General features: G+C 41.7%; 3 protein-coding genes across 3 annotated transcripts; 2 read left to right on the forward strand and 1 right to left on the reverse strand.

Annotated features, from left to right (window-relative positions):
• Positions 1 to 734: 734 nt before the first annotated feature.
• LOC115572668 (52 kDa repressor of the inhibitor of the protein kinase) lies at positions 735 to 4,520 on the reverse strand. Its single transcript, XM_030402998.1, has 4 exons — positions 4,077 to 4,520; positions 3,616 to 3,775; positions 2,396 to 2,571; positions 735 to 2,201 (listed from the first exon to the last, which is right to left on the reverse strand). Exons 1-4 carry the CDS (start codon positions 4,224 to 4,226, stop codon positions 1,818 to 1,820), a joined length of 870 nt encoding a protein of 289 aa, XP_030258858.1. The 5' UTR covers positions 4,227 to 4,520; the 3' UTR covers positions 735 to 1,817.
• Positions 4,521 to 4,678: 158 nt separating this feature from the next.
• On the forward strand, positions 4,679 to 11,101 carry toe1 (target of EGR1, exonuclease). Its single transcript, XM_030402997.1, has 8 exons — positions 4,679 to 5,159; positions 5,484 to 5,524; positions 5,663 to 5,759; positions 6,010 to 6,168; positions 6,982 to 7,095; positions 8,222 to 8,370; positions 9,129 to 9,291; positions 9,540 to 11,101. Exons 1-8 carry the CDS (start codon positions 5,046 to 5,048, stop codon positions 10,302 to 10,304), a joined length of 1,602 nt encoding a protein of 533 aa, XP_030258857.1. The 5' UTR covers positions 4,679 to 5,045; the 3' UTR covers positions 10,305 to 11,101.
• A 1,584-nt stretch (positions 11,102 to 12,685) lies between these two features.
• Positions 12,686 to 15,001, forward strand: tmem53 (transmembrane protein 53). Its single transcript, XM_030403000.1, has 3 exons — positions 12,686 to 12,967; positions 13,164 to 13,267; positions 13,410 to 15,001. Exons 1-3 carry the CDS (start codon positions 12,913 to 12,915, stop codon positions 14,109 to 14,111), a joined length of 861 nt encoding a protein of 286 aa, XP_030258860.1. The 5' UTR covers positions 12,686 to 12,912; the 3' UTR covers positions 14,112 to 15,001.
• The last annotated feature ends 6,323 nt before the right edge of the window (positions 15,002 to 21,324 follow it).

The following is a 21,324-nucleotide window of genomic DNA, read 5'->3' on the forward strand; positions in this document are numbered from 1 at the left end:
ACTGAAATCTGCTGAGAGCCCACAGTATGTCTCTCTCCTCCTCTTTCCAAGTAATGTTAGTTTCAGTTTGAAGAAATGCACAATTCCTGAAAACTAGGCAAAGTGGAGCAGGGTAGTTTTTCAATTGACCCATATTGAGAATGAACCAAGTGATCTTAATAACAACATGGCCTCTCCTCTGGTGCCACCCTCAGGACAAACTTTACATTTTACATCAAGTCATATTAAAAAAGAATGTTTCTTATCAATCCAACTTTTTTTCTTTTAAATTGTTGTACATGTGTGATTAATTTTTTCATGTCCTACAAACTCAAAGATACAACACTTCATTACTTCAAATAGCACATGTATAATGTCCCACTGAGATCGGTGTCCCGTGTATGACAGCTTTAATTTACATATCAGACACAGTAATAGTATGAACTTTACAATTAAAAGCATGTTAATTGTAGATTAGATTTCTAAATACTGTAACCCTTTGTTGAATATTGTTTGATATCAATTAAACAAATAATGTGTGGTTTGACACACATCTGTTGTTGACAATAATGCTCTCGCTCCATTCTGAAGTGTTTCTAACAAATCTGATGGGATATTCTGATTTTAATGCAGAGTGCAGTTTATTTGTTACTGTGATCTGCCTGATATGCCGGGGAGAAATACATGTACTCTTCCTTTAGATGTAGCAAAATGTCTTCCTCTCGCACACATTTACACACAATGAACAACACAGGTAATTCTTCACAATAACTTTATTTTCTCACGGAGCAATGTGTTGGATATTGAATGTCGCGTGACTTACTGTGACTAGCCTGAGCTCTTTTTTTGATACCCTTTGTTGTGAATACAAATCTGACCACCTCAAGACAGAGACATATCCAACTACATGTACAATCTACCTAGTGTAGATTTACAGTACCAGAAGTTATTTAATAGAGGAGGATTTACTTGTATATGCTTACTGATGACATACAGCTCTAAGGGTGTGCTCCCCAATGAATTTCTATCATTTGCTACTGATAGATTTTGTAATGCTCTGACGGAAAAACAGCAAAGGTTTCAGTTTTTGCAAATGTGATCAAAACACAGCACTGTACATGAATTGCCGACAACACAGCTTGAGACCGAACCCTTCTGATTCCACGAAGACGCTTTTGTCCCAGTTGTGTTCCGTTTCTTCACAAACCAACAAATGATAAATATTTTTGGGTGAATTGTAACAAAAAATAAAGGTTGAATGATTTAGAAGAAATGGTTTATAGTGTGATAATTACATGCTACTGTAGTCCTCATTATATCTGCTCTGAGTACATTTGAGTTTCCTGAATACAACCAGGGTTTTATTGTGCATGTAAACACCCTCAGTGGAACGTTAAACCTGCTGTAGACACAAGCAGCAAACTCAACAGGCTCCATGCAAATTAACTCTACGCTTTTCACGCCGCCCCACACTCTCAATTGTAGTCTACTTTGTCACAGACTGCACCCTACATCTTCCACATGTGACAGCGCATACTGTAGCTCAGCAAACTCAGAGCAAGAAACATCATAAGCACAAACCTGGGCTAACTGCAAGCCTCAGCATCTCACCTCGGTTGAGCAAAGCCATGTCTTATTGGTGCAGATCACAAGCACAACCAGGTGACGATCAAATTAATCAACTTAGCATACATTTATATTGAGGCTTCAGTCTTTCATAAATGAGACGAGAAGCATAATGTGGCCATCTTCTGCTGCTCGAAGTCACATCTGCAGATGTGCAACACAGCAACTTCTGCACATTCTTTGCTTGGTTTGAGCGATGCAAGCTGCCACGATCAAGACAAAACACCAATCAGTTCCTCCTCGTCATTGTCCCCGACACCTTCTGACGGACTGTCGCAGGGGGCCATGATCCCCAGGCCCAGCTCTGCCAGCATCTCACAGCTCATGTCAGTTGTCACCATAATCTTAGTCTCCAGGCGGTTACACAGAGTCCGGTAGGAGGGCAGAGGGTATCCCATCTCTCTCAAGTACTCGTAGCCCTTCGTGCCAACTGCGCGGCGGATCTTTTGTGCCTTCAGGATCGTCTCCGGTGACCAAACGGCACGGCGGGAGCGTTTGGTGAGGGACAGCGCTCGAATCTGGTCCTCGTACAGAAAGTTATGGAGACCCTTCTCGATGCGGTCGAGCCGATACAGACGCTTCTTCATCTCCTCTGCCTGAGATAGAAGAAGGAGACAGTTTATTAGGGCTAGTGTACTAATATAACAATAACAACATTTATCATGGTAATGGTATATTGGTGTCAAAATGCAGTACAATGTCCCTTCAGAGAAAAAATACAAAAAGAAAGAAACAAAAACTCCAAGAAAGCAGAGTCAGTTGTTGAAAAAGACACGAGCAGCCTCCCTACCTCCTTCTGTAGCCTTGCCGTGTGCTGCATCTCCTGCTCCAGCTGTTTCTTGAGGAGTTGACACTGTGTGCAGGGCTGCTGGTCCTCAGCAGTCCTGTCTGCATCCTCCTCCTCCATGCCAGGCAAAGGGTTGCGTCTGGCATAGCCATGATCCCCGAAAGTCAGCTCCTTCTCCACTACAGACGCAAAGCAATCTTTAACTAGAATTGTGTTTCCTGGCAGGAGTCTGGTGTGTTTTACATGTACCTGAACTCACAGGCATTACATGGTTTGGCATAAATATTAATAACTAGGCAAGGATACAAACTACAATCCAGAAAAACACTAGCACAAATTTGCATGCCCTTACCTGACCTGTAAAGACAATGTTTGTTGTGTATTATCAGCATAACAATAATGTCAGTACATTACAGGCTTAAACATAAGTGTTATGGGCAATCTGCCAAACCTGTTAAACAATTCCACATTGGGAGGGGCAAAGAGCGAGCTATTGGAAATGCAATGTTCAATTGTTATTATCTAACAATGAAGCAACTCGAAATAAAGATGTTTTCATCATTTTTTGGCCCTTATAGGACAGAAAAAACCCAATAAATACGATACGCAACCACAGCAACTTATTAAGATGTAATTGTTAACATATTACAGAACAGTTGCCTACTTACACATTCCACAGACATAGAGTTAGGGACAACTGAAATAGATTTTTTTTCTCATGATACTGATAACCATTGATAACCAATGATTACCTGCTTCTCATGACTGACAGCAATCCTTTGTGTATCTTAAAAAGAAGTTGTTAACCCAAAGCTGATGCGCACCAATATGTAGGGAGCAAAGATAGAGGATTTAATATTCCACCGCTCTAACACCATTTGTTGTGTTAAAACTCAGTGACTCTTTCCCTCCTCTCTGAACTCTTGTGTTGGATATTACAGCTGTCTTCCTCTGAATATGGTAAAAACATCTTCTTTTTCTCTGTGTTTATTGGCAGATCACAAACCAACTTTAAAAAGTACTTACAACAAACTACCGTATCTGATTTTGAAGGTGCTGAGCTATACAAGTCTATGACAGCCACTCCTATGGTTGCTAGGTGTCTCCAGGCCATGACAACACATAAAACACACACCCAGTCCCACAGGGTGAAAACCACACCTGCCCCCCGCTGTCGCCGCTGATAAATATTCAAGAAGCAGTTGTGTTTCATATTCAGTTACCTGGCTCAGCTTTCATGGGCAGCAAGATGTACGAGGTGGTGACTGCAGGGTATGGAGGCTCTCCAACACTGAACAGAGTGGGGATAGCATTGGGCTTCAGCTTCTTTCCTCCAGCTGAAGACCTCGCTATCTCCTCAAACTGGCTCTCTTCAAAATGATCCTATGGCAAACAAGACAGGGAGAAGACATACATGTTATCCATCTAATTATACAGATACAGGCAAACACGAGAAACAACAAACGTGCATACAATGAGCGCAAATCGAAAGGAAAATCAACTGAAGGATAATGTACCTGTATGCAATAAATACGACTGGTGACTTTGTGTTTGGATGCATTGCCCTTAGCAATTTAACTTAAAGCTTTTCTTTCGGACTGATGCATCCTCTCTGTATGAGTGCTCTAAAAGCTAGAGTTTGATTCACAACAGTAATGCCAGTCCCTGTGTGAAACTAACCTACCTGACACAGTCTGGAGTGAGGAGTTGGTTCAAAGTCACGTCGAGAGTTCACCACCCACTTCTTCTTTCGCGAAGGGTCTTTGGGGAACCTGAACAGCTGTTTACCTGTGCTGGTTGAATTGGAGCAGTTTGGAGCGGAGCAGCCACCCATTGCGGTACTTAAAACAAACTGTAAGGCTAGCTAAATTTAACTTCAGCAAACGGCAGGATAGCTTGGCTGGCAGTGAAGCTCAGCTCAGGAGGATTTTAATCATTATTTATAACTACTTACGCGGTGTAATAGCAAGAAAAAGTACATTAGCATTAAACTCTAACTCGTTGAAACCGGAGTGTTGTAATGCAGACTTTGAAATCGTATTTTATAGATACAATTTAAGATACTTTATCAAAGACGAAATGTTTCTGACTTTGTTTGAGCCAAAATGGCGCACTTTCACCTCGACAGTTAAGTATAGTGACGTATTGTTTATATGAGTCTATCCTAAACGCCTGTTTGAAATGTTTGCTAAAAAGCAGAAAATCAAGCAGGAGAGGCAAATTAAAGTAAAATGTACACAATATTCGATTAAATTACTATATGACGTAGCTGTGAATATATTGTGCATGCATTAAGTGGCACACGTCTTTTGTTTGTGCTCAGGCAATTGTCCGAATAGTTTGTGTGTTTTGTCACAGGACCCCGAGGAGCACGTTGAAATGTTTACGGTGGAGGCGCTGTTAGCCGTGGACCTGAAAAACTGCTGATAAATAAATTATCAACTGTCAAAGTAATAACCAACTGTATTCAAATTATATAACACGTAAGAAACGAGAAAGGGCTCCGCATAGAGCAGCTGACAATGACACCCATTGCCAGATAGTTAGCTAAGCTAGCGAGTTTTCCGGTTAGCGCTAGCCGTCAGCAACTGTACAAAACGTGTCAGGCGCGAATAAGAGCGGTCTGTTCCCACACATTAATATTGAAAGAAACATGGCATCCTCTATGGTAGTTCCAGTTATCGATGTTCAGAATGATAATTTCAAAGAGCTTTGGCCTGCAATGGTACTGGCCATTAAAACGTCGTCATTCGTAGCACTGGACACGGTAAGTGCAGATCTGTGTGTACCAGAGTAAAACTGACGCTGGCCCCTATTATTAACGTTCATTAATGAGTGGTAATAACTATGTCGTTTCTGTTGTTGTAGCATACTTGTACATATCAACATTTTTAGATGAATACTGTTTGCCCTTCCTTCTTTCCCAAGCACATTCCCTATTCCTTACTCCATACACTGACCTTTCTAATTGTAGCCTCCATTTTACAAAACCCAAATTAAGCCAACATAAGCTTCTGTATCACTGTTTTCTGTTTTGGGACATGATTTCACCACTTTAAATGAGTAGTAAGATGTCAGTGTGTCGTTCCAGGAGCTGAGCGGTCTTGGGAATAGGAAATCGTTGCTGGCTGAGTAAGTAAAAACACACCTTTAACTGAAATAGCAGGTTGTAATGCATGATACCAAGGGTGCAAAATAGGCCAATCTCTTGTTGCTTACTTCTATTTGTGTTTCTGCATGTAAGTCCTGACCTCTGCTGTCATCTTTCAGATCTATAGAGGACAGATACAAAGCCATCTGTCATGCAGCTCGCTCCCGCTCCATCCTCTCCCTGGGCTTTGCCTGTTATAAGAAACTGGACAACAAGGTATGACAAGATGAGGCCTTCTCCAGTTGCATTAAACTCTGGACAGACTTGCCATGTGCTGCATATGAAATTATTATATCATTTGACGACATACTGTGGCAGAAGTATGCCAGTTTGGTAGTTCTCACACAGACCTAAATGATTTCTGAAACCAGCATCAGTTTAATGTATTTATAAAAAGAATTTTAAATGTTTGACTTCAATGTGTTTTATCGTGAAGTTTATTCTCTGCCTTCTCGTCCTTTCACAGGCTGCAGACACATACCTGGTCCAGGTGTATAACCTCACCCTGCTATGTTCAGAGGAGTACATCATAGAGCCCCAGTCAGTCCAGTTCCTGGTACAGCATGGATTTGACTTTAACAAGCAGTACGCCCATGGAATCCCTTACTGCAAGGGCAATAATAAGGTGATGATACGTAAATACTGCTCTGTGTTTGCTGTGGGTTCTGAGCATTGTCCTGAACCTACCATTCTTTTTTTTGTACCTCTCTTTACTCCTCTGTCACATCTGTCCATCCTTTACTCCAACTTTGACACCTTTGTTTTTATTTCACCCATTCTTCTACCTACTGGCCCGTCCAGCTTAGGGCCAAAATAGTTATTTCCAAAATCCCATTTTTTCAAAAATCTATTTTCTTTAGAATACCAATTTTTTTCTTAAAAAAAAAAAAAAAAAAAACTTTATCGAAGAAACTTTTTTATTTTCAAAATAATAATTCTTTATTAAGAAAATATATATATATAAAAAACTATTGTCAAACTTTGTCAAAACCTGCAAAACTTACATCACGAACAATTCACAAATGCTATTAAAGACTTTTTACAAACCTGTAATCAGACTTTGTTGTGTAAAGCCAGTGGAGGTGCCCTTTAAAATGAGTTCTAATTGTGATGCTAACTACATAAAGTTTAGACACTTTGAATAAACACTTTCTAAACCAATGCACACCCATTAATTAGGTCGTTATTGATAAGTATTTTTGTTCATTAATATGGGATAATTCTGATGAATTAGCATTGGCATTTTTCTGCTTCACGCACATCATGATCATAACAGGTCCAAAGCCATCTAATGGTTCAGCAAGGACAAGACACAAGCAGACACAACAGTACTCCATAGGAATGTTATGTTAAAAGAACAATATAACATAGAACAGCGTATCATTTCTCCTGTTGTTATTGATTTCTAGCCTTTGTCTCTCTCTGCCTTCTTTATCAGGGAGGATCAGATGACAGAGGAGTCAACATCCGAGCCTTATTCACTGAACTGCTGCGTGCTAAGAAACCCCTGGTGCTCCACAACGGTCTCATAGACATGGCCTTCCTTTACCAGGTACCACAAAAAGATAAGATTTGCTGTTTTATTTGATTTAATTTTTCTGTTTTAATGGGATTTTCTGAGTTTGTGTTTCAATTACTTAATAGTTAAGATCTGTAATTTTGTATGATATCTTGCACTCAACCAAATGTTCAGCATTGTTATATCATATCTGCAAGTTGGTTAGCGCTACAACTTTTTAATCATCAGTTTCTTCAGTATTTTTAAGAAAAAATGCCCAAAGTTTTCGTCTTTTAGCTTTTCAAATTTTTGGATTTGCTGCATCAATCTATTTTTTATAGAACTGTAAATTGGACATCTTTGGGGTCTTGACAGATTAAAAAAAAAAGAAGTTGATGGCATTACCAGGGTCTTGGTAGAAAATGTAAGGACATTTCTCATTATCCATTGTCCGTGATCATGGCAGGGCCCTCTGTTCTTCCGGCCAGCTCCTGTTAGAGGTCCCAAGGTCAAGATTTGAACAGTGGGGCGATCGTTCTTTTGCTGTCACAGCTCCCAGGCTGTGGAACAGACTGCCCCCTGACATTCGCACCACTACTGACCTCAGCCTTTTTAAATCGAAGCTGAAGACACACTTTTTTAGATTGGCATTTAACTCTGACTAGGGTAGTCCTGTCTTAGGTGCACTTATTTTGCCTGTTTTTTACTTTATGCACTTTTAGACCCTTTAACACCCTGCAGCAATAGTAGCACTTTCTTGTGTTTTCTTGCAACACTGTAGCACTTTCTTGTGTTTTTATGTATTGTTTTTATGTATTATTTTAGTGCTTTGATGTAAAGCACTTTGGGTACCGTCTGGCTATTGTAAAGGGCTATACAAATAAAATTTGATTGATTGATTATCTTCTACATAGATTAATCAGTATTAATCGCAACCCTGGTTGTTATGTAGTTATTTAGCAAGTTAACTAAACAGTAAAGATTCAAACTTTCACATGGTCTGTGTCAGTCTTTTAAAAACACAGTGCCCGCCATGTCAAAAATCTTCTTTATATAATTCATGATTTATATTTATATATATTTATATAGCTTTTGAACAACATGCCTTTCTCGCAGCATGCTGCCATCAACCTTTTTTATTTTTTTTTTAAATGGGATTGGCTTTTTCTTTTTCTACCAGAGTTTTTATGCTCATCTGCCTGAGCGCTTGGCTACCTTCACAGCCGACCTGTCCGAGATGTTTCCTGCTGGCATCTACGACACCAAATACGTCACTGAATTTGAACTGCGGCTCAGTGCGTCCTATCTGGAGTATGCCTTCAAGAAATGGTGAGTGTCGGTTCATATTCCAGAATAGACACACACAGTAGAAACACACTAACTGTCTTCCTGCAGTCGTTAATGGCATAAGTGTTGACACTGGCCAGACCTACAAATGCTGTGTGAATGATTCATTATAACATTGAAATTAAGTGAAAATACAAATTCATTTTTGCAAAAAAAGGGGGGTTAACATAGTCTGCACCGTCTACATAAATTAAACTCCCTTTAGAGTGGAATTGGAGAATATAGACATTTCATTTAAACCAGGGTTTCCCTATGGTATTACTGTGTACTGTTCACCAACATGGCTACTGCTAGCATCCTAACTTCTGTCCAAGTCCCAACTTGACCTAAACATTGCGTATAGATTGATAAATGCTCTTATATACATTTTTTAACACTTCTATGTTAGCATATTGTGCTCTTTTGAAATAACAGTTTAAAAAATAACTTTTGAACAGAACAGCTACAGATTTGCCACTTGCCTTGAACCTTTCTGTATTTCAGCTTTTTTCTTCCATGATTGTGAATGAACTGGACTGTTTTTTTTGTTAGTTTTTTCTGTGATTAAGTTATCTGTCCATTTCAATCATAATGCTCAAGATGTCACAATGTAAGAAAATGATGGATGTGGACGAGCAGAGCAGAAATATAATTTTCTATATGAGGACACAGAGTGGGTTATTGTGCTTGGAGCATTGTTGTGTTGATGTTGTAAGTGTTTGTTTTGAATGTTGTCTGATATTATCTCTTCATCCTTCCAGTAAGCTGGATAACAGCCGCAGTGTTACCTCTGGGGGGAGTGGGCCTCATGTTCATGTAGAGTTCTGTCAGTATGCCGGTCACATGTCCAGCTATGTGGACTACAGAGTGTGTCCAGATGTGGCCCCTCCTCAGGGACAGACCGACATCTGCCAGCGCTTCTCTGTGAGTTTCAACTTTTTTCCTTTTGTTAAGAATTCCTTTTTCACTCAGCAGAATCTTTCAGTTAGTTTCTCTTAGTATTAACATTCTCCAGTTAAGTGAAATCAAAGGCTTTAGTGTCTAAACTAAAGGTGCAGCACCTTATTAGTTGCTGGGTTTTCCACTGCTTCTGTTAGAACAGACTGCAAATAGATGCTATGTGTTTACGTGTATTAACACTCCATCTTTCTGTTTCTGTGTTTGTCTGACAGGCGTTTGGCTGGTGTCTGAATGGCACCCAGTGTCCATTGTCCCATGACACTGACTTAATCATCCTCCAGGACGAGAAAGGCATGGGGGATAAGAGAAAAAAGAGGAAGAGACAGAGAGAGAAGAAGAGAGGCAAGGCAGCAGAGGGCTCTTCCATCTTTGACGGTGCCCCCGAAAACAAAATACCCCATATGGAGGTGGATATGGAAGAAACACCAGATGACCAGAAAAAGGCTGAGGAAACTGTGCCTCACATGGACAGCGACGGAAACACCCAACAGACTGAAGGAGAGAACAAAAAAACAGACGGCGAGGAAAACAGACTGTGTGAGGACATGGCAGATTTAGAAAAATCTGCAACAACCGCCACGGCTGATGACTACGCAAACTCAAAAAACAAAACAGACAATGGCGCAGATAGCAGAACAGAAGATGGAGGGAGAGAAAAGCTCAGTGACCACCCATCTAAGACTGACGACCAGAAGAAGAAGGCTGACGCGGGAACGCACAGGGCAGGGTTCGATGCCTTCATGACGGCATACATCTTTGCCTACTCATGTACCGTCATCAAAAAGGACGGAGTGGGTGGTGTGGAGGAGAAGGGGCACCAGGAGGAGGAGGAGGAGCAGTCGTGCCTTCCTACCTGTCTCAATAAGGTCTACCTCAGTGGCAAGGCAGCTCCGCTCAACGTGGTTAAAAGCACCTTCTCTAAATCATCCAAAGCCCACGTGCAGAAGATGGAGTTGGTGTGGGGAGGAAGAATGTAGCGTGCATACCGTGCACACAGCGGGGATATTACAGAGTAGGCATGTGCAAGATGATCTTGCTGCCATGCTGGTCTATACGCAAACATTAGTAAAGTCTCACAGAGCTGCTAGCCTGGCTGTACACTCTTGATCTTACTGCTGGTGTGTATCTACCATCCTCAAAGACCCACAAGCATGGGGGTGATTTTTGTTTTAAGAAGAGGGGAATGGTCAGTTTATGTTCATGGCAAAAATGTCAGTGACAGCACAGACAATCTAGGGAGATAGAAGTCATTTTTTTTATCATTTTGCTCTCTTTCTTAATCTCCCATCTTGTTTTATTTGTATGGCAGTCTTCTGTGGAAAACCGTGATTTTGAAACCAGCAGTGAACTGCAATGCAGAGGCATCTGTTCTAATTTAGTATTTTTAAGGTTTCTCTGGAAGCAGCCAAAGGGAGATGGTGTTTGATATGTATTGATCCCACAGTTCAGATTTTTTAACATCTGCTTTTTTTTTTGATGGTGTTTGTTTTGTCGTTATTTGATTTTCTTGGGTTACCAAAGAGAATGACATGTAGAACAACCTGTCCAGAACAAGGATCCCTGTCTGTAAAGAGTTAGATTAATGAGTAACCATATACACACACAGTTTGAATTTATGGACAAAGGTATGTAGTAACTGCAAAATGATGCTGTAGAATGGCTGTGTGTTAAGAACAGGCTGTATAGATTAGTTGAAATGAAGTGTATAGACTTCATAAATCATGAGCATCAACTGTACTACAAGTTCTAATTATTAAAATATGTTTTGAGCATCCTGCTGCCTCTTGTTTGTTAATAAAGAGGTAATTGTGAAGTCCCAGGGAATACTCGGTAGGTTACGAGAGACTGCTCAGTAACTGCTCACAGTGTTGTGTGCCTTATTGTAAAGCGTTGCCACCGGTTCCTATGCTATTATTGCAGAGTACAGAATGACCCTAACATACCACCACATTCTTGAATAACGTTGGTAACAGTGCTTTAGATTACTGCCTCTGTATCCTGTAGTTACCACGTAGCTAAACATAACAAAGGGGGGCTTGATTTCTCTTGGTCTGTCACGACAGTGAACAATATGAGACTGCTTTGTTTTGATTTTGTCAGAAGGGTATGTTAAACACACATAAGAGTTGTGATTCATATCTAGTGTTTCGTATTGTGTTCTATTTGTATTCACCTCAGGGGATAAACAGGCCATGCACAGAGCTGAAACAAAGGCACATTGAGGAACTGTCCTGCTGGTCGAACACGATTTCCCAGGGAGAAGATTTTCACACAACTTCAGAATCGTCAACATGTGGTTACACTAAAACACAACCGACGTATGGGCTGGGGGGCCATAAAGGAGCATCCAGAAGTGAAGTTTGCTGAGGTGAGACAGTCTAAAGATGCTGACAGTGTCCATGACAATAGAGTGTCTCCTTGGATATAAATGAAGTATTTCATTTAAGTACCTCAAGTTTGATTTGCTTGTTTGACATAAAATCACATCAGATGTAGGCTACTGAGCGCTGCAGAAGTCATCACTTTATCTTGCTTGAAACGTCCGAATAATGGAATACGTACCTAATGGTTAAAAAAAGATAAATCACAACAACATAAATTCTGTTAATCCCAAACATCCAGATTATTGTTCAGTAGTTCAGGCATAGCCTGTAATAAAAGAATCGGTACCCAGTAGTTAAAAAAAATAACTACAGTATGAATCCTTTGTAAAATCCTGAATTGTTACCCTGTTATTTTCATATCCCAGTACCTAAATAAATGTACTGGAACGTACTGTACAGGTTCACCATGAGCACAAAAGATGACACCATGACACCGTGAATAACACTGTCAGACAAATGTCGTGGTGTAAAAAGCACAAGATTTAGTCTAGGTAGTGGAGTATTAAGTTTTTAAAAAAAGTTCCTCAAATGAAGGAATAAAGGTGCACTGTGTAGTTTTGAGTACAAAATTTTAATCAGAAGAGAAACATATTCATTGCCTGATTTTCTTAATGCCTAAACAAAGTAAATTAACAATATTTTCATGACTGAACTGAATAAACAAACAAACCCTAAAGGACAAAACAAGTTCATACTGCTTTACTTTGTGAATATGTGGTGGACCCTGCCACCATTCTAGCTTCGAACAGTGTACTGAGAACAGCTTGTTTATTCAGTTATGAGGAACAAGGGTTTGCATTATTACCCCATTAATTAAATTACGAGTTGAATTTATTCGCCAAAAAAGTATATAATGTCGCTTTAAGCAGCGTAAATGTTCCTCACTGACAACTTTCAAACTAGTTTTGTAGAAACGGATGCAGAAATCGACCGACATGTCGTAACACTGTCCTACAGAGGGGGGCGGTGTTGCGACATTATCTGGATGCTGTTCGCTGTTGTTGTGCAACACAAAGAAGAAGACATGCTCCGGTGTAGTGACAGTCCACTGACCTGTCTGTACGCTCTTGTGCGGTTTCTTCCAAGCTGGCGCTGCTAAACCCAGCGCTTCTGTAGCTTGTTCATCATCCCTTTTTAACAACAGCCAAATGACCCAAACACCCCCGGTGGAGAACGACAGCTGATACCCTCGCACGCAGACATGGCAGACGATGAAATAGACTACAACATCGTGTTTCCAGATGCAGGCATATCGGGTGAGCATCATTTCATTGTGCCGTGTGTTCATGCCCCTCGGCTAGCTTAGCGTGCGCGCTAACAATATCCTCCGAGGAAAGCCGTGAAAATGACATTCCTGCCGAGCGTTAGCCTAGCACGCTAGCTTCGTTTTAGCTTTAGCTGTGGCGTGACAGCGTCGGTAACGTGCCGTTTCATCGTCTGGTTTGTTTTCAGAGAGGCACTGGCAGGGGACAAAGGAGCCAGTTGTGATCCTGCTGGGCTGGGCTGGCTGCAAAGACAAGCACCTCTCCAAATACAGCTCCATCTACAATGAACAGGTTGGGAATGAGTGATAAAGTCAATTCAAAAATGTTCTCACAAACCATTCTGCTCACTGTTGCATTGAAGTGGTACCTCTCACAGCAGCTCATGAATCTACTGTATTTCTATGGTGCATTTCTTTTTTTCCTCCATGTTTAGGGATGTGTCACCGTCCGCTACACGGCTCCCCTGAAGACCGTCTTCATCTCTGAGTCTTTTGGCTACAAGGAGCTGAGCAGCACGGCCCTCAAATTACTGGAGATCCTCTATGACTACGAGGTGGAGAACAGCCCCATTTTCTTTCACATATTCAGCAACGGTGGCTTCATGCTGTACCGCTACATTGTAGAGTTGTTGCACAGCGATAAGCAGTTCAGCTCCCTGCGTTTGATCGGGGCTGTCGTGGACAGCGCCCCGGGCAGCGGGAATGTCCGCGGGGCCCTGCGTGCGCTGAGGGCCACCCTGGGGCCCAAAATAAGTCCTGTGTTAAGATATGTCCTCTTAGCTCTTTTTGCAGTGACTGTTTTCCTGTTGCGAGTCGTGCTGTACCCCTTGACCAAGTACGTCCACAAGAACCACTATGACGCGGTGCAGGAGAGGCCGCCCGCCTGGCCTCACTTCTTCCTGTTCTCCAGAGATGACCAGGTGATCCGCCACCGGGACATCGAGGTCTTTGTGGAGAGCCTGAAGCATAAAGGCGTCCCAGTGGACTGTTTTGATTTTGGTTCCAGTCCTCATGTCGGTCATTTCCGCGAGTTTCCAGAGGAGTATGCTCTCAAGTGCCGCAATTTCCTGGTTGCCTGTATGAAGGACTCCGAAGGGACTGAGCTAAAGAAAAGACATAGGGTTCAGAATCCGTGAATTCTGGCGGTAAACGCACAAGATTTCGCTTAACCCTCTGTTAACCCTCTTGTACAGATTTTGAAGAGAGGTGAAGAAAAGCAGACACCCGAGGTCATCTCAGAGATCGGAAAATAGGTTAGAAGATGAGGCGAGAATTTGTTGTAAGACAGCAGGAATTTGAGCCGAACTGGAGCAAGATCCTGCCGCTGTTTTCCGTCCCAGTGCAGATAATGGGAAGGTTCCACACATTTGGTCTAGGTGTACCGCACTTAATCCATGTCTGGAAAACCAGCCTTATGAAACGCTAACTCACATACCGCTAAAGTGTGTGGCACAATGGCCTAATCCTGCCTACTCAAATGTTTTTGCAACAGTCACAAACCATATGTAAAAAATAACACTACAAACTATTACTCTACACTGGAAAATAAATCCTTTAGGATCATTTAAATGGTATTTAATATTGCTGTGAAACGTGATACATTGTAGATTAGTAGTAGTGATTCTAACACTCGAGGGTATTAATAATCTGTTTCTCCTATTTATAAAATTTACAACGTATTTATGGTTTTAATCTCGATTTGTTACGAAAATGAAATCTCAAGGGTGCTTTAAAAATGAAGGCAACTGACAAAAATGAAGATCAAATCACGTTATTTTGGTTTTTTGTAATATAAAGTTCTCAAAAATGTTTGCCTTAAACAGTAAATGCCTTTTTTAGTGTTTGTTTTTTGTTTGTTTTTTTTGGGTCCATAAATTGTAGACTGACCAGCCCTGACATGTGATACACATGATTTAGTTTCAAGGGGGAAAAAAAAGGTGATTGACAATGAATGTATATGTCCAGCACAACTATTGTGTTCTTTCTAACTGATGTGCCTTCAATAAATCCGAATGCTCAAAGAAAAGTTGGATCAGCGTCTTCATTTTTGAATGGTCACAAATGTTGGCTGCCGCATTTGAAACCAATTTGCTAAACTGGCTGTCGTGATGGTTTTGTCTCCTATCGAGCAAGAAACAATGCAAGGCCTTCCACCTTAAGCCACAGGAGGAACAGCTGACGACTGTGGCTTAAGGTGGAAGGTCTTTCCACTAATACTAATGCTCTGCAGATCAGCCATGCTGTAACAGCTGCCATCTTGATATACATGGCACTCTACGCCTACAGTACATGGTTTCTATAGACCCAGTTTAATGTGCAGCAGAATTCGTACAATGTAGTAGGGGGTTTGGTGGCTGAAAAACTTTGAAACTCCCTGGGTTAACCAAACGAAAGGAAATAACGACCAGTTGTTTTTTTTATACTCGATTAATAGTTTGTCATTCTTCAAGCTAAACTGCTGAACATTTGCTGGTTACTGCTACTTCAATGTAAAGATTTCCTTCCTTTTGTTGTCATTCATCACAGCAATCATAGTAAGGTTCTGGACTGTTCCTTGGTCAAAAGAAGTGGAGACGTCACTTTGGGCCATTACTATGCACAGTTTTCATACTCTTTGACGGACGACTTGATTTAACTGAAATTATACCAATGGTCTGGGGGAATACTCGATTCTGATTGGCTGCAGGGTGTCCATTAACCCCTGATATATGGACACCTACTAAGTAGTTCCAGTCAAATTGACTGTTCACCGCTGTAAATCAATGCGCTAGCTGGCATATCAAATCTGAATATTTTATTTCCAGCACTGAGTGCAGTCCGTCAGTCCTTCAGTGTCTTATCCTCTGAACACCACAGGGTGGCGACTGTAACACACAAGCTGCAGAAAGTACACTTCCTCTCTAAATTTACTGATACGCGAATAATCTCACATCCTGTTCGCTGTTCAACTCTCTGCTTCAGGCTGCGGCTACAGTAACGTTACACACGGCAGGTCATTTGTTCGTGAAAATCTTGCTATTGATTTGGGGACAATGACATGACTGGATAGTTAGCTAATTGGTTAGCGAGCATACTGTCAAATTATATTTACTGTCTGTCAAACGTATGCAATGTTATTGACTTTGAATCTTGCTAGCATAGCGTTAGCTTTCTGGCTCATGGCTGAGCGGACTAGAATATCTCCCGTTGCCAAGTCGTATCTATGATCCGTCCTATTTATTGGAGGAGTGAACAACGTCTCCGTTGCATAAGAATCTTACTGGAGAGTAATGATTGTTCCAGGTATTAGTCAAACCCTCAGGCGTTACCAGGGAAACCAAGTTATGGCTTGTGAAAAACTTTATATTTTGATTGTAAAATGCATGAAAAATGTAAATTAATGCTCCGAATTTCTTTTCTTTGGCAAGTGACCGTGGTATAAGTAAGGGATAATGCCCGACGAGGTGTCCATAAACAGGAGTTAATGGACTTCGCGGAGGCAACCGTACTTCGCTGCGTGTCGGACGGTTCTTAGGCCTCCGCGTCGTCCATTAACTCCTGTTTATGGACACCTCGTCGGGCATTATCCCTTACATAATCAGCAGATTATTCAATACCAAAAGTAATCATTAGTTGCCGCCTTAGATTAAAGTTGGCTCCCAAACAAATTGGAACCCTGTGCAAATTGCGTTAATATTCAGAAATGATGCAACTAATTTTGCAGATTTTTTAAAAAATTGTTCAAAAACAATATTTGCACTGGTCTGTGTAAAGTGTTTGTTCTAAATTGAGAGCTGATATAGCTCTTATTAGTAAAATCCTTTTGTGAAGCCACTGAAATATTGTCTTGGCTTTATCAGTTGCAGTATTGAGCTAAAAAGGTGTCATGTTAATTACACATGTACTGCAGACCTGGATAGTTTCCATACCTGTGCTGTCCCTTGCACCAGGGGTATAAAAAGCGTCTCTCCTGCAGTGTACCCGGCACAAAACGTGTTCAAACCGGTCTGCAACTGTAAGTTTATATTTCATTTTACAATTTAAAAATGAAAGTGCATCCTGCTTTTATTGTTCATTGACAAGACTGAACCATGGACAGGGTGTAGTCGAGGCAAAGCATTTCTTTAATTGGGGAAAGTTTATAGAAGCTCTTTCTTTTATTTGTCATGGAGGCTGTTTTGTTTTAACCTCAGCTGATCTCCCGACCTTGTTCCTCCGCTGGTAACCGGAGGAGATCGCTCTGTGTACGTAATAAACGCCATCACTTGAGGGCTCACTGAACAAAAGCCATCGCGGGACGAGGTGTCTATGCCATCTCGTACCCAGAGGCTGATAAAACGCAGCCATTTCCGCTCCGCCCTCGTCATGAGACATCAGGGACTGTTTGAAGAGCGTGGCTCTGAATTGGTCCAGCAGGGATGGTTATTGAATGTCTACGACATGTCAGATTTGACATTTGGAAGAGCGACTGGTTGGCATTTGTCTGTGCGCCAGGCCTGGCCCTGGCACTTCATGTATCATGTAGAGCTGCTCGGAGGAAAGGGAGAAAGAGGAAAGTTTACATATCGGCACAGACGGATGAACATCGCTTACTGGAGTGCACATGAGACAGACGGCTCTGATCCTGCTGCTGCATTGTCTCAGTGACGCAGGGAGCACTCAATGGTCGCCCTGTTCAGTCTGAACCAAAGTGCTACACAAATACTGCTCTCGGTGATGTGGCTTCATCTTTTGTTGAGTTACATCGAGGACACACATGCAACAGACTATATCTTTACCTCAAAAATATCTACAAGTTTGGAAGTTTGCCTGTGATTGGGAAAAAAACAGGATCACCCTCAGACAGTACTGGTACAAGTATTCAGATGCTTTACTGGAGTGAGGGTTTAGTGAAATACTACAATGGAAAAAATAATCTTCTCCAAGTAAATAGACATAATGTGTGTATTCTATCATTGGATTATTAAGTAAACTGCATCTCAGTGTAATAAATGGCCAAAGTGGTGCAAAGTTTCAAATTCAGATGTTCTTGACTGACATGGTCATAACTAAGTAAAGTGTTTCCAATGACTATTGTACCAGATCTACAGTGAAGTTAGACAGCATCACACCGTAAGAGAAACACCAACAAATAGTTCTCACATTACCTCAGTATACTGACTACACACCATACACTGTATTATATGATACATCACCATATTACAGTGTATTCTGTAGTGTCATAGACTTGTATAGCACTTCTCTGATTGTACCGACCACTTAAAGTCAACATTCAACCACTCACACACACATTCACACAGTGGTAGCAGTGCCTATACCTGCTCGTCAGGAGTAGTAACCATTCAGGGAAGAACCACCGGGAACAATTTGGGTTCTTGCCCAAGGACACTTAGACATGTAGACTGCAGGGCCCGGGGACGACTGCTCCTCCTGAGCCACATCAAGTAACTTGTATCAGTTCAGTAAGTGTAGTGGTATAACAGGTTGAATGTAGTCTGTAATGTAGTGGAGTAAATAAGTACCAAGTGGGATTAAAAATGAAACATTTTGGTAAAGTGCCTCACATTGTACTCAAGCAGATTATTTCAGTATGTTTACTTACTTGCACCCTCTGCGTCCGCTGTAGGTTGCGTTGTATCATGGTCTTGCTATCCCCATAGGAATTTCCAATGGCAGAAATTTTGATCAGATGGAATAGGAAAAGCACAGGTGCACTGTTTGACGTAACTTGCACACCTGGACGGAATGCAGCTGTCATTAACCCTTGTTATAACCGTTTTATTTACTGGCATATTATCACACATTAAACTCAGTCATGAAGCAATCATTCATTTTGATGGTGTTTTTGTCCAACGATATTAGCTCTGTTTTTGGTCTCTTCTGAGGGAATGTTCCGGCTCTTTTGCAGCTAAATGCTCGACCATGTTCACCAGCCCGTCTCTCACAGTGTCTGTGTGTAGGTAGAGTACAGTGAGGTTTTTTAAAAACGCTTTTTAGCTGAAAACAGATGCCGGCTGAGACAGAAACCTACACTACGAGAGCAGTGAGAGTGAACCTGGCCAGCAAAGTTGTAGTCCAACAGCTAAACAGTGAGCTGAAACTCACCTATAAAGCTCCACCAAGTTGGGATTCATTCAGTTGCAGATTCAGGTGATAATTCTCTGTAGATGACATTTTATATTTTGTTTTGTTGAAACATTATAGCAGCTTTAAAGACACACTTTTTCTGATCGACAAAGAAAATGATTTATTTTAGGAGACTTGTCTTTGGGATCATTTGAAGACTTTTGTGCAGCTGAGAAAAAGAACAGTGAACCTACATTGGAAAAAAAAAAGGTATACATACAGTGACACTAATATTCCTGAAGAGGGCAGCATTGACTCAAAGTTCCCATCATGCAACGTTTGGGGCCTCGACTGAGCATCAAGCCGCCTGCGATGGGGTTCGGCGGCGGATGTTTTATTCAGTGTTCTTGGGGGATAAAGGCTGTGAAACGTTACCTTCAGAGGGTGTCTCTGTGCATGTTAGCGCTGCTGTGAAAGTGGGGAGAAAGTGGAAGGTTTTGCGGTGGTGTCTTTGTGCACCAAGAAATAACATCTTCATATCCAAAATGTTGGGGTTATTCGAGTAAATACCAACGTTACTTTCCTAAAATCAACCTTCACATTTCTTGTCATTTTTCGGAATTTTTACAGACGACGCTCTGGGGGGAAAGAGAAGAAAAGCATTATCTCAGAGCGAGGACAGAATCTTTTCAGTTAAGGACCGGAGATAAAGGCGGGAGAAAAAGCCGGGAATAGATGGGTGGGAAGAGAACCTCATAACACCCCCCCCCACCCCCACCCCTTTCAGAAACGCACTGAAAGAAGAAATTACCCCATGGAAGTTAATGAAGTCTCACAAGTTGATGAGGGGAAAATTGCGGCGAAGAGGGGTCAGCGCTTTCTCTTTAGCCTTTCCCTCTTCCACGGAAAATGGCTGCGGTCAAGATCCATACTTTTAGAGGACGCTGAGCACTCCAACGCGGAGATGGAGTGAAAGAGATGGGGGGGTGGGTGGGAGGCGGTGCACCAAGATTAATGGTATTAAGTGGTAGCACTTGGCAATGCGGTAACATATCGTCTATGTTCTCTATTCCACACTGATAGTTTCATAGACCTTGGCTTTACACATTGACTTTTAGCTGTGATTTACAGGATTCAAATAATCCGGGTGGCTTTTCATCATCGCAGGACCTGCGAGACACCTTCGCTACCGAGTCACATCAGCGGCAGTTTTATCGGGGAAAAAAATACAACCAAAAACCTTAAAACATGCCGGTGTCTCCCTCCTGCACTCTTTGGATCGCTGGTTATCGCGCAAAGCCCAAGAAGTGAACTTTTCTTTTCAGAGATCCGATTATTCTCCGCAACAATTTCCCCTCGGTTTTAATGTCAGTCCGAAACGAGAGGAAATGTTTGTACTTATGTACATGTTGACATTTTGGATGCTACCCGGCAAACCCCCTTTCTAGATCGCTGGGTGGGGAAGTGCAGTATTTTATCTGACAGGCACACACACACACACAGTCACAGATAGGATCTCATGGCACATCTCTGTGCCTCTCTCTCTGCTGATTTGAAGTGATTCTGTGTAATGTTTGACATTTTGATTTTTAGGGCTGACATACTGTCATTTTGTGGCCAATGATAACAATGATTTTTGTATATATTTTTTGTTATTTCCCTTTTCATGCAGCCACACAGGAAGTACAGCACTTTGTGTGATTGCAGAAGCTCAAATAAGTTCAAATTCATTACGGTTAAATTTGAGCTAATGTATGTTACCTTCTAAAAATTTGGGGGGTTTAATGCAAAGATTTGTATTTTTTCACAATCTGCATAGTCCTGCCATTCTTATCTCCCCTAACACACACACACACACACGCCCAGGTGTGTCACGCTGTATTTTCCAGCCGACACACACGGCGTTGAAACCCTGCCTTTCCCTCTCGCACCACGGGACCGGACTTGTGATCAAGTTGAGCGGGGAGCCGACGAGAAGTCACTCAAGTCACCCTCTCTTCCCTCTAATGAGCAAAGTGTCTCGTGGAAGCCGAGTCCAGGACAGCATGGGAGCTCACACACACACACACACACGCGCAAAGAGGAATGAATGAACACAAACACACACCTTGAAATCCAGAGGATCAGGACCAAAGTCCCGTCCGCCTTTGAGTAACTTTAAAAGGTCTCCCGGTGTTTTGGGTTGAAGAATGAAGAGAAAGCGGATGTGTGTGTCTGTACGTGTGTGTGTGTGTGTGTGTGTGTGTGTCTGTGTGTGTGTGTGTGTGTGTGTGTGTGTGTGTGTGTGTGAAGGGAATCCGCTTG

This window comes from Sparus aurata, chromosome 21, assembly GCF_900880675.1.
Source record: "Sparus aurata chromosome 21, fSpaAur1.1, whole genome shotgun sequence".
Lineage (NCBI taxonomy): Eukaryota > Metazoa > Chordata > Actinopteri > Spariformes > Sparidae > Sparus > Sparus aurata.